The 13,751-nt window shown below is 35.9% G+C and overlaps 1 protein-coding gene across 2 annotated transcripts in view; it reads left to right on the plus strand.

Annotated features, from left to right (window-relative positions):
• The window catches only part of LOC126248542 (DNA-directed RNA polymerase I subunit RPA1), a 346,647-nt gene that overhangs the window by 178,132 nt on the left and 154,764 nt on the right, over window positions 1-13,751 (plus strand). For both annotated transcript variants that reach the window (XM_049949615.1, XM_049949606.1), the window contains exons 17-19: window positions 1,145-1,317; window positions 1,396-1,681; window positions 10,116-10,244. In XM_049949615.1, the coding sequence (XP_049805572.1) occupies window positions 1,145-1,317; window positions 1,396-1,681; window positions 10,116-10,244 (588 nt within the window). The remainder of the gene's footprint in view (window positions 1-1,144; window positions 1,318-1,395; window positions 1,682-10,115; window positions 10,245-13,751) is intronic.

The raw sequence follows: 13,751 nt of genomic DNA on the forward strand, positions 1-13,751 counted from the left end.
TTTCATACAATCTGCTTCTTGTTACGTGGGATGACATTGTATTGGCAGTACAGCTACATTCCAAACATGTCAAAACTAAATTACAAACAGTTCCCTTGGTTTTCACCACATCTTCGTGCAAAGGTAACGTTTCCACCACTGTTTTTACAATTTGTGTGTTTTTCGGTAAGTTCACATAATAACCTCATGGAGATCAGAATGTTTGTGTCAGTAACAACAGAAACACTGTTCACACCACATATTGCATTGTCACGCATTTGAGAGGCACTTGGAAAACCGGCAGCACCTAGAAGCTTCTTGCTTGAAGCACTGACAGTCGCACTGACTTCACTTTCAATATTGTTTTCTGCCCTCTGTTCAAAACTAGCAGTTTCGCGGTTTATTTTTACATATTTATTTCCACGAAACTTAGGCTTATATCCAAACTTCCTTATTCTACCCATTGTGTTATAATGTTTCACAAAATCATTACATTTGTATCACCAAAACGTAAACAACTAGGATGAAGAAACTGACAGATGATAGTCGACAATGCAGACAGGCTGGCAAACATCAGAATAACAATTCTCTCTTGCAACCCAAATAAAGAGTATTTATATCCGTGGAACATAAATGATTGTTGTACTATAGTCAGTGCTGACTACTGCGCAAGACACAGCAAAAATGGACATGGTGCTAGTTACCATGCTTCACGAACAAATTAATAACTCCGCATCTAATAATCAGATTTGTATGAAACAAACGGCATTTTGTAGCCAAATAATTGGAGCAGAGATTAAGACTAAAATTTGAGCCTGTTCGCGACTGTGTCCCCTTAAGCAGCATACGGCAAGATGCACACATGTTTACATTTGCTTCACTACTGTGCAGATCTGTATGTTCCAGACTCAGCGGACTGTACAGGAGGCATCTGGCCCAGATTAAAATGGGGGATCCAACAGGGAGTAGTCCTCTGTTGTCAGTAGGGTGCAGTTTAACAGACTTGAAAGTAATGAATTGATGAATCAGTTGTAGTTGCAGTTAAATCAAATGGGTCATAATGGATTAAATAATTTATACGCGTGAAACTTTTAAATCAGTTTGTATCAGACTCCTGCTATTTCTATTACTGGATTTCTTTGTTTCAAATTAATCTCAATTGCAGGTTGGTTTAAAAGCTGTAGCAGCAGCACTTAACATTACTGATGAAGAGCCAGACAAAGAAGAGGTGAAAGAAAAGCTTCTTAAAGTTTATGGAGATCGAAATGCTAAATGGAGAACACTTATCGACAGAGCTTATAAACGTCAGTTGGATAACTTCACAAACAACATCAACGGGTATATTTATAATACTGGATGAGTGTGTGCTTATGTACGCCTTTATAAAACATATTTGATACTGATGTTTATTTCCAGGGCTTGTCTTCCATCAGGTTTGCTTCAGAAGTTTCCCATGAATAACTTGCAGTTAATGGTGCAGTCAGGTGCCAAAGGATCCACAGTAAACACTATGCAAATTTCATGTCTTCTGGGACAGATAGAATTGGAAGGAAAGCGTCCGCCATTAATGGTGTCAGGAAAGTCACTTCCGAGTTTCCTGCCATTTGATATGAGCCCACGTGCTGGAGGTTTCATAGACGGCCGATTCATGACAGGCATACAGCCGCAGGAATTTTTCTTCCATTGCATGGCTGGCAGAGAGGTAAAAATTACATTTGTCCTATGTGTTGGCATTAATTTTGTTGAATAGCAGTGATCAATGCTACAGTCTTTCCGATGGTCATTCACTTATGTTTCTGAAGTCTCTGCAGTTTGTGTTCTTGTTGGTAACATTGTTGTTCTCGTCAAACTATTCCAGTTATGCTGTTAGTTGCTACTTACCAGTATAACATTCTGGAACGAACTTTAGCTCTGCTGATCTGTGCATGATTTTTATTCGAAGTGTGAAAAGTTGAAAAATAGCCAGAATGTCTTTGTTTAATTTGGTGATAAATATTTAAATAGCACAGCTACTAAAGAGATGCCCAAAAAAACAGAAATTCAGATTTGTCACCATGCCTGATGGACTGCTCAGAATGTTATGTATGCATTGTGTAGTCCTTGTTTTATGTATTAGTATGCTTCTTTAGGTACAGTCAGTTTAAAAATAAAGTGTCCTCCCTTTTAGGATATGCTCCATTATGTAGGTATACCCCAACATTTGTTTGCCTTTCCTAGGTTGACATTTGAGGTGCAGCCCAAAAGTTCTCCAAACTTGGGTGAACTGTGCTTACAAACCGTAGTACAACCAAAAATCACTAGAAGCAGCATAATACATGTTTTGTGCATATCTATATGCCTAGCAGCTTGGACCTAAGTGGATATGTTTGTTGGTGGGCAGTTTTCCATTATGATGTTTGCTTGTGTTGGTGATTTTGCAATAACCAACCTAAGAGAACAGAATTGCTGTGTCAAATTCTGTTTTAAACTCAGTAAAACAACCGCAGAAATGTTCAGAATTTTAATGCAAGTGGGTCATCATCATCATCATCATCATCCAGGAGGACCATTTACCGGTATTACACCAAAAATGGCAGTGCTGTTTGGAATATTATTATGAAAGATCTTATGTAAACCATCTATGACATCTATTGATCTAAAGTGGCTGAGGAAGGATTTGAGATGGGAAAAGCCAGAGAAGTGGCACAGGAATGACTGGATCCTACATCATGGCAATGCGAGACCACATACAGCTTTCATTATGCAGCAGTTTTTGGTAAAAAAGAATGTGGTAATTCTTCCTCATCCCCGTATTGATCCAACTTAGCTATGTTTGATTTCTTTCTTTATCCAGAGTTAAAAATTAAGTTAAAGCTGCAGTGTTCCCCTTACCTGTTGTTTTATTGCATTTGGTTTTGAAGAATCTTGAGAAGTTTCATATATTGTTGAACTGAAATAATATACTGAGATCTAATGTAGGGTAGAAGAGACTCAAGTGGACATGAAATGAGTTTTATTTGACAGTTGACTGAATATACAGGTAAATGGAAGTGTACCTGCTCCTTTGTATTAGTATCCTGTAAGATAGGAGATTCACCTGATTATTAAGCAAGTCACTGATCTTGTTAAAGTTCACAGTGGCGGACTATGTGATGGCAGAAAAGATTGTTTCAGTGTCCACAGAACAGATCGAAGTATTGTCAAGAGAAGTTTGCAACACCATCATGTGATTAACATTTGTACATTATTGTTATTTTGAAGTTAAATATTTAGTAGTTTGCCTGATTTTTTAAGATACCAAGATAATACACAGTTCTATGTTCTTTAGAGATATATTTATTTCACTTACTAATTGTAGCAAGGTGCAGAATTTCACCTTAACCAACACAAAATTGTGAGCATCATACCAGCAATATTCTGCCTTTCACATAAACCAGCATATTGATATTAATCAAACATTGCAGTCAGACAGAGAGATCTTGACATAAATGATGTGTCATCCACTGTCAAAATGGGCATAGGATGTAGGATTAAAGCTCAACCAATCCAAAACTCAAGCAGTAGTCTTGGTCATTCGGTGCTCATTAGCACAAAATACCAGGAATCTGTACCTTCTTTAATGTTAATGGGACAGATATCAGTTTGTCTCCCTCAACAGAGAGTGTAGAAGCAATAACAGATGAAAATCTAAATTGCACATAACAGCATTGTTGCAAGACGGCATCAGCATCCCACCATGCCCTACAAAGACATAAAAAGCTATTCTCTCTTGACCTGAAAAGGGAACTTGCACAAACACTTGTACCTCCAATTATTGATTACAGTGATATTACCCTGCAAGACCTTTCTCAGGAACACTGTGCTTGGAACTGGTTTTGAATACTTGTGATTCTTATATCTGTGGTGTTCTACACACTGCTCATTTTTCACCATCATATGCACTGCTATCCTGGCTGCAAGCAGACAAGTGCAGAGATTTCCATAACCCCTGTCTTCTGTAATGTCTAAGCAATGAACAATATCCCTCATCCCTTTCTCAACCGTGACACTGTTGTCTGAACAACAGAGCAAAATCCTTTCTGCCCCTCTCCATGATTCAGCCAGCTTCTCAAAGTCTTTCTGAGTAGCATGAAACCAACACTGGAGTAACCTCCTGAATTATATTAGAGAATTGAGTAATATCTCTAGCTTCAGGAGGTAGTGAAGACATGTCTACTAAAGCAACAGTAAGGATTACCATTCTCCCTGTACGCACATATTACCCTTGTACTCCTTCTTTCCAACCAGATTTTCCTTGTTTCCCAGTATTCTTAGCTGATGCAGTTTCTTTAAATTTCCTTTCCCCTGAGCTGGCTATATGAGAAAACATCTGTTTTGTCCATCTATAAATTCTTTTTATAACTGCCAGTATCATTATTGCTATTATTATTATTATTATTATTATTATTATTACTACTACTACTACTACTACTACTACTGCTACTATTAGTGGCAGCAATTGCAGTAGTACTAGTACTTCCAGCCTTAATTGTATTAGTTCACAGTCAGTATCATTTATTCACATTGACTCTTGTATCATTTTAACACTATTATTTATTTGCTTGGCAACTATGCTGTAAAAAAGTAGTGTATGTGTGAAAGCCTGGTCTGATGTAGGTGAGTCCATGATGGCCCTATTCAGATAAAGTTAAATAAATAAATAGACAGAGATGTTAACAGTATAAATTCTGGGTACATACTTTAGTAACATGTTAATATTACCCCATTGATGTCAGGTTGTGAGCTTTAATGTGATCCAGCAGAGTTGTTAGTGGTAACTTTACTGGACACAGACTCTTACACAGCCCGATATATAGTTGTTATCTGTCTGCTGGCTGGTCAAGAACTACAGACTTCGGACTTGGAGTGATAATTTAACTACAGGTGTAAGAACATAATGTGAATTCTTTTAGGCTAGATTCTCCTCAGTATGGTCTAAAACTTTGCTAGTGTTTCATTTATGTAAAGTGTTTCAGGCTAGTAATCCACAAAAGTACTTGAAACATTATTACTGTGAGGTTTCTGAACTCCTCTACTTATGTGTGTGACTACTATCTTTCATTAAATCTTTCATGACTTCGAACAAAATGAGTGATTGAAGTTTAGAGGGTCTGGAATTTGATGTCAGTTACTTTGCTTTCAGATAATTTTCAGTATGTTCATGGAAAGTCAGAATGTCTACTTTCAAATGATTGGCAACAGTAATGCCCCTGCTGCTTCTTAGCTCACAATTTTTTTTTCTTTTTATATGGCATTGTTGTAATTTTAATTATTTGTGTATTTTAATTACTAATGCTTTCAGTAAAACAACTGAGATTTGTATTTGTGTGAGATTTTGCATAAATAACAATTTTATGTATTCTTGTACATATGATATACTAGATGTGCACCTGCATCAGATATAGAATGGAAACGGGGGAAAATTTTGTTATTCTTGGGAGCAGAAATCGTAGCAGATGGATTAGACTCCAGACTGCTGTCTCATCACTCCCTCATTGAATTAAACAGCCAGTCATTGATAACCGGCAGACTGGATAATTCAAGAATTTATAAAAGTTTGTCGCCATTGTTCAGAAATATAGAGGAAACAATATAATCATAATACCCTTAAGTGCTTTTCAAATGTGATATCCTAAATTGATTTTATGTAATACCCCTTACAGTCCACCATTTTTAATGGTGGACAGTGAAGGGTAAATTGGGTTAGTGGACTTGTCAGCAAAGTTTTTATTCTTGTCAGAAAAACAGTCATGATACTGAAATAGAAACAATATAATGTCATTCAAATGAACTTAGCTGCAGTGTGTATTGAATAAGTCATTCCACAAATTATTATTTCAGTTGGTTTTTCAAACTATATTCTCAAGCCTGTCAGTACCATCACCATTTGTTCATAAAGGCATCGCTGTGTAGTTTCTCAATAAGCTGCCTCATAATAGTTAGATGTGTCATTACAATGAAACACTTCTCTCTTCTATCTCATCACAATTGGTCTGTTGTTCCACTTCTTTACTTACAAACTTTGTGTATTTGCAAAATTGCAATATATATTCTTATATTACTTAATATGTTACTGCTCCATGTACTTCTTCACTACATGAATTAGACATCAAAACTGCTGCTTTGCTTATTCCCTAAAAATGTCACTCAACAGCAACAAACTGTATCATTGACAAAACATTACTTTCCATTACATAACAGACCAAACATTTATTTGAATAAACATCTAACTTTCCTCATGCCTGAAGGGCTTTTTCGTGACACATCTTGTTCTCATTTAAATTTGCTAAAGACAGTATTATTTACTTTTTACTATTATCTTCACCTTAAGGGCTCTAGCTTGCTACAAGCTTCCTGAAAAGATGAACTTTCATATAGACTTAATTTCAGTTTAAACTGAACCAAAGACTTTGAGTTGAATTTCACATACACTAAAGACCATTTGATCTTTCAGCTATAAAATATTACATTAAGTTTCATATTCCATTTAAGTTTCATATTTTCTGTCAATTAGCATTTTCTTATATTGTGGCTTACCTCTTACTCTAAATTTCTTATTGAGCTGAAATAAATTCATTATTATTGACACACCATTTTATCATTGCTAAATCAAAAAATCACACAACACTTTTCTTTGTAAGCTTGAAGTGTTTGTTAATGATTCTGTCAACAGTTGCAGTATTTATATTTGGCAACTAGTATCAAACCTTACAGGTTCATTTTCAGGCTCGTCCTATCGAGGCTGTGGATAGTGGGAGATAAGTGCCTTGTTCTTCTTACAAAGAAGAACAGCATAGTCAGAGGATGGAGTGATTCTAGGAAAGGAAATATATAACCATCCAGCTCAGGGAAGCACTATTCCCCAAGTGGTGTTCATCAAAGTGCAATGAATCCCCCCCCACCAGTTGGTGGATTTGCTAAGAACCTAACACCCTGCTCCACTGTCTCATGCCAAGTTGGGTGTACTTTCACCCTTATACTTCAAAACATTTTCCAGACTTATATAAAACACCATAAGTTTGTTCTCTCTCCGACCTCCAATAATTACAAAGAATTGATCATTTTGCATCCAATAAATACACAAGCAAAGAACATTACTAACGTACACCGAATTACAGTTTGTACATTTATATTAAACACCACTCTTTTCCAATCACTTATTTCACTATGAATGCCTAAAACTGTTTCCATCCTGCTCACACTATTTACTTCATAATACACTTCTGATAACTAAAACGTAGCTACAATTGGCAACTTCATAAAAAGCCACTTTCAAATGGCTCTGAGCACTATGGGACTCAACTGCTGTGGTCATAAGTCCCCTAGAACTTAGAACTACTTAAACCTAACTAACCTAAGGACAGCACACAACACCCAGCCATCACGAGGCAGAGAAAATCCCTGACCCCGCCGGGAATCGAACCCGGTAACCCGGGCGTGGGAAGCGAGAACGCTACCGCACGACCACGAGATGCGGGCAAAAGCCACTTTGCTTTAGCCAAAATTTTCTTTCTACCAGTATCATATACCATCACTACAGCATTATTTACATTAACTTCCACTATTTATTTTGCATTGCCTTCAATATTAACTACAGAAGTTTCACCTTTTCCTTTAACCAGCTGATTTGTCACCAGTATTATTATTATGTTTGTTACATAATTTACCCGGAAAATACAGTTAAATTATCATTCATGATGATTCATAAATTTCATTTCTCTTTTCCTTCCACCACTCAGAATACTCTTTTTACATAAAATTACCAATTTTTCCACGTTGTCTCATCCAGCAGTCCATCTACCACATCTGCCCAAGCTCTACAGAGAAAACTATTATTACATAATGCACTAAGAGATTTGTTCTAGATGTTCACAGTAACCAAGTTACAGACCACATTTGACTTTGTATTCAAGGTATATTTAGACACTTAAACCACATTTTTATATATTTCTGTCAGCTTAATGAAAAGTTTCTCGTTTTCATTATCAAGACCATAATTTACATTACAAGTGCTATCCACATCATCACACTTGGTCTCGACACTATCAAATATATTTGCATCTCCATCAACATATCCCTTTCCATCATATTGGACAGCAGTTCATTACTAATATCACTATTTGCATCGCTGTCTGCATCAATACCTTTTGTATTACCTTTAGATCATTAATTTGATTAGCACTTTCATTCAACGCTTGTGACCAATCTTTTCTCATGCCTGCAAAGGCGTCACTATTTACAGGAACATTTTCCTGGCTGATCTCCATAGCTTGTACATCAATTAACATTTTCTGTTACTATATCAGACAATATTTCATTAATGTCACTATCACATATGCAGTGTTTACATCAACAGTTCTTTGTACTACCCCCCCTCCCCCACCCCCCACCCACCCACCCTCCACCCGACCAACATCAGTAATAACTGTGTCAGAGACTTCACCTTATACTTGAAGATTTTGTGCTCTATTCATAGTAGTTTGTTAATTTCCTTGCCTGCTCACATAACTGTTTGATTCTTTATTTGACAGTAAATGGTTGTTCACAAGTTCATGACTTCACGTCTTCTTTGTCTTCAACACTGTCAACATTAGTTTCAACTTTATATTTTTCTGCTATTGAAGTTCCTGTTGGTAAAATCTCTTACATTCAGTTAAGGATTGTTTGAAGATACTTTTACTGTCAGAAGAAATAAAGTTATTTTTGTCTGCAATTTCATCTTTTTCTTTAACACTGTTGTTTGTTATCCGCACACATCATTCCAATCAAACTCACTTAAGATTCTTCTACTTGCATCTCATTTACTTTCATTTCACTAATTACTGATTCATACTCTCCTCCGTCCTAACATGTGTTCACACTATTATTTATTCCATTAAAAACCTCATCTACCAACTTTACACATTCTGTATCAATATCACTAGTTGCATTAATATTCACAGCAGCAGTTTTTTGATCCGGCCTCATATCTGGAATACTGACATTATTTCCTTGCTCTGTATCAGGAACCAGTTCTTTACTATCATGTGTATTGTCATGTATATCAACTACCTGATCAGTGATGTCAATATTAACTTTAACATCAGTACACGGCATCATCAAATGCATAAAGATTTATGTTAGCAGTCTCTTGCTCAAACCCCAAATCTGGTACAGCAACAGTCTTTCCGTGCTCCGCTTTGTTATTTAGTTCAGTACCATCATTACAGGAGCATAATTCAACTACTACTCTCACTTCATCCTGACATGAAACAATAGCAACTTCCATTGTCTTATTACATAGGTTTTCAGTTCCATTTTCACTTGTCAGCTTTTCATTCTGTTTGCAAGTTTCTGTTTTACTTGATTCTACTTTTTATTCAGAGTAATTTCATCTGTTTGTTCAAAGGCTCCTTTAAACCTCTGAAAATTCTGCTCCATAAAGGAAGCTAGCAGTGAGGCATTAGACTGGATTGTCATGAAGAATTAGTCCCTAACTGTGGTATTCCCTCTCTACAGGATGTAAAAATCTTGCCCTTTCTTTGATCTAGCTAGGTGATAAAGTGGTAGGACATTGGAGTTGCATATAGGAAGTTGGTGATTTGGATTGCCATCCTGGCACCCAGAATCAGGTTTTCCAAAATTGTGTAAGGCATTTGCTAGGATCTTTGACTCGATAAGGGCAGGGTTGAGTTCCTTCTGCATCCTTTGACCAACTTGAGTGTGTGCTCTGTTTCCAATTAACTCCAACACTAATTTTGAAGCAGTCCAAGTCATATTTTATTTAATTTCAGTTTTCTAGTTTTGGCTACAACTCCTCTGGACCAGAATGTGATGGGGTCACTGCTCAAGTAGTGTTGAAGTAGTAATACCCTACTATGAGCACCAGTCAGCTGTGGAAATAAAACAGACTGCCAACTTGGACTGCATCAAAGATCAGTTGCGGAAGTTCTGTGGGAGGACCTTTAAGAAGTTTGGAGCTTATGGTATCCAAGAACGTTAACCACATTCCAGTTTTTCCTGTTTTGGCATTTTCTATTGCAGGATTTTTTTCTTTTCTTGGATACCTTTAATATACATTTTTAGAGTTTGCTTTTGATTTTAAATTTCGTCTGTTAACTGTAATTTCTGTTTTGCAGGGTTTAATTGACACTGCTGTGAAGACAAGTAGAAGCGGGTATTTACAGAGGTGCGTGATTAAACACTTGGAAGGACTTATGGTACATTACGATCTTACAGTCAGAGACAGTGACAAATCTGTGATTCAGGTAACCAGTTAATGTGCAGATGTTTCCATGTCATAATGTTGAAACTTGCTTTTCATTTAAAAGAACCTTTAAAGAAAGTAACAAATCTTAAATTTAAATGTGTATTATAATGCTTTAAGAAAATAAAAACTGCCCTAGAGTGTCTCCAATTCTCGGGTTGCTTAGCGAGAATATCTGCATGTAGAACGATTTGTTCAAAATTGAATGAGTGTTTTGTCACCTGTTACCTGCACCAACTGAATCAATTTGGTTTTTCTTACAATGCCTTAGTTTCAATAAGTAGAAATATATGACATTTTGTCAAAAACAAACTATGATGGCATCATTTCCAGTACATCTGATACAACCTCAAACATTCTGAAGACCATATTCATCCTGCCAGAATATGCAAGATGTGGGGAGAGTTGGCAGCCTTAGTTTTAGAGGCAGAGAACACAGAAATATAAGTTGAAGACCTTAGAGGAGAGTAAATATGATAGACGAGAGTCACGATACCTGAATTGTAGGATCACTCTCATGACAGTAAGAGCAGCAAATGAGTCGGAGGCACATGGAGAACAAAAGATGAACAGAATTATTGGTACTAACATAAAAGGAAAACAAGTCAAGATTAAAATACAGTACATAAATTGAGGAATAGAAAGAAGAAGAGAAGAAGACTGCTATGATTTAAAAAAATATATATTGATGTAAACTGAAATATAGTATAATGAATGAAAAACATGTTCTTAAGGCCTGTGATTCAGTTGGAGAATATTACTCCACTTAAGTGTCAGTGTATCAGGGCTTATAGTATACCATTAAGGAATCCTATTACACTGCATGAGATTGCTGTGGTGGTGAGTAAAAAATTGGAAGTGAGGATATGCACTTAAAATTGTGAGTAATCCAGTGTAGGGGCACCATTTTACAGCTTATAGGTGTGGGTGCAAGTAGGATTCATTGCCTCTTTAAGCAATTACCAAGTTGAAGTAGTGTTATGAATTTATATGTCTAAAATGTTCAATATAACAGACATGGCAAAGGGCTGAGTTACAAAAATGTAATATACGAATGATGATTACAACTCGCCACAGTAATGATGTACAATAAAAATCGAAATAGATTTGAATGTATCATATATCTAATAGCTTACATTTTGTAATCTGTAATACAGATTTTATTAGGTAAGACATAAGTTTTCAGTTCAACCATAACTGCACAACTGTTGAACACTTCTCTCACAGGAATCCACATTTCTTTGTCTGTGTTATTCCATTAATAGGCAAGATCATTATTTCCATTATTTTTTCTATATGAAAATTTTCTTGTGCTTTATAGATATTAGTTACCAGATTTTTTAAAATTTCAGAGCATATGGCTTTTGTTAGATTAGATTAGATTAGATTGATTAGATTTACTTTCATTCCAATTGATCCGTAGTGAGGAGGTCCTCCAGGATGTAGAACATGTCAGAAAAACAACAATACATGACAAATATTTACAACTCAAACAAATAAGCTAATGTACTATTCCACAGGTCCCAAGTGGCATGGTCGTCATTTTTTAATGAACGCTATATGAAAGAATCATTTTACAAATACTAATGCACTGAATTTAAAATAAAAAAAGTTTATTTATTTATTTATAAGGTAATAAACGTGTAATACAACTACTAAATACTTATTTACAATGAACACTTTACTGCACTGAACTGGTGCAGAAGTGAGATTGTACTTACACACACACACACCCACACACACACACACACAAATCAGTTGGTTCTACTGAGAAATTCGTCAATGGTGTAGAAGGAGTTGGCCACCAATAAATCCTTTAGGCTTCTTTTAAACTGAATTTCATTAGTTGTTAAGCTTTTTTATGGCTGCTGGCAAGTTATTGAAAATGTGTTTTCCTGAATAATGCACACCTTTTTGTACAAGACTAAGTGACTTTAAATCCTTGTGAAGATTGTTCTTATTTCTAGTATTGATTCCATGAATTGAGCTGTTGGTTTGAAAAAGTTATATATTTTTAATGACAAATTTCATTAAGGATTAAATATATTGGGAAGCAGTAGTTAGTATCCCTTGTTCCTTAAACAGGCTTCTGGAAGATGTTCTTGAGTTCACACCACATATAACTCTTACTGCACGTTTTTGTGCCCGGAAAACTTTAGCTTGACTTGATGAATTGCCCCAAAAAATAATCCCATATGACATCATGGAATGAAAGTAAGCATAGTATGCCAGCTTTTTCATTTTTATATCCCCTATGTCTGACACAATTTGCATTGCAAATAGAGATTTGTTAAGACGCTTCAGCAGTTCTGTGGTGTGCTGCTCCCAGTTGAATTTATTATCAAGCTGTAATCCCAAGAATTTAACACTGTCCACTTCTTCTATCTGTTTGTCATCGTAGGCATATACTCGTGGGACACCCCTTACAAGTTCTGAACTGCATGTATTGTGTTTTTTCAAAGTTTGGTGACAAAGAATTGGCTAGGAACCAGTGGTTAATGTCCACAAATATTTTATTAGCTGACCATTCTAAGACTACACTTGATTTCCTATTTATTGCAATGTTTGTATCATCGGCAAACAAAACGAACTTGGCTTTTGGTAATGTTACTGATGAAAGGTCATTGATATACACAAGAAAAAGTAAGGGCCCTAAAATGGAACCTTGTTGGGACCCCACATGTAATTAGTTTTGAGTTGGATGATGCCTGATAGATTGATACATGTCTCTTTCCTAATAACACCCTTTGTTTCCTGCCAGAGTTATAAGATTTGAACCATTTTGCAGCATTTCCTGTTACACTATAATATTCTAATTTACTTAAAAGGATATTGTGATTTACACAGTCAAATGCCTTCGGCAGATCACAAAATATACCAGTTGCCTGCAATTTTTTGTCTAATGAATTAAGCACATTTTCACTGTAAGTGTAGATAGCCTCCTCAATATCAGAACCCTTTAGAAATCCGAACTGTGACTTTGACAGTATGTTATTTCAGGTAAGATGGTTAAAAAGCCGATTGTACATTACTTTTTCTAAAATTTTTGAGAATGCTGGCAAAAGTGAAATTGCACGGAAATTTGATGCTATTTCTTTATCTCCCTTCTTAAACAGTGGTTTAACTTCAGCATATTTCAACCATTCAGGGTATTAGTGAAGTTCGGTGGCAGGAGGAACAAGACTTTTGGTCAGGCGAATACACGGTTATAAATACAAAGTCAAATAGGGGTAATGCAGGAGTAGGTTTAATAATGAATAAAGAAATAGGAATGCGGGTAAGCTACTACAAACAGCATAGTGAACGCATTATTGTGGCCAAGATATACACGAAGCCCACGCCTACTACATTAGTACAAGTTTATATGCCAACTAGCTCTGCAGATGACGAAGAAATTGAAGAAAATGTATGATGAAATAAAAGAAATTATTCAGATAGTGAAGGGAGCTGAAAATTTAATAGTCATGGGTGACTGGAATTCGGTAGTAAGAAAAGGGAGAGAAGGAAA

The sequence above is a fragment of the Schistocerca nitens genome, chromosome 1, assembly GCF_023898315.1.
Source record: "Schistocerca nitens isolate TAMUIC-IGC-003100 chromosome 1, iqSchNite1.1, whole genome shotgun sequence".
NCBI lineage: Eukaryota > Metazoa > Arthropoda > Insecta > Orthoptera > Acrididae > Schistocerca > Schistocerca nitens.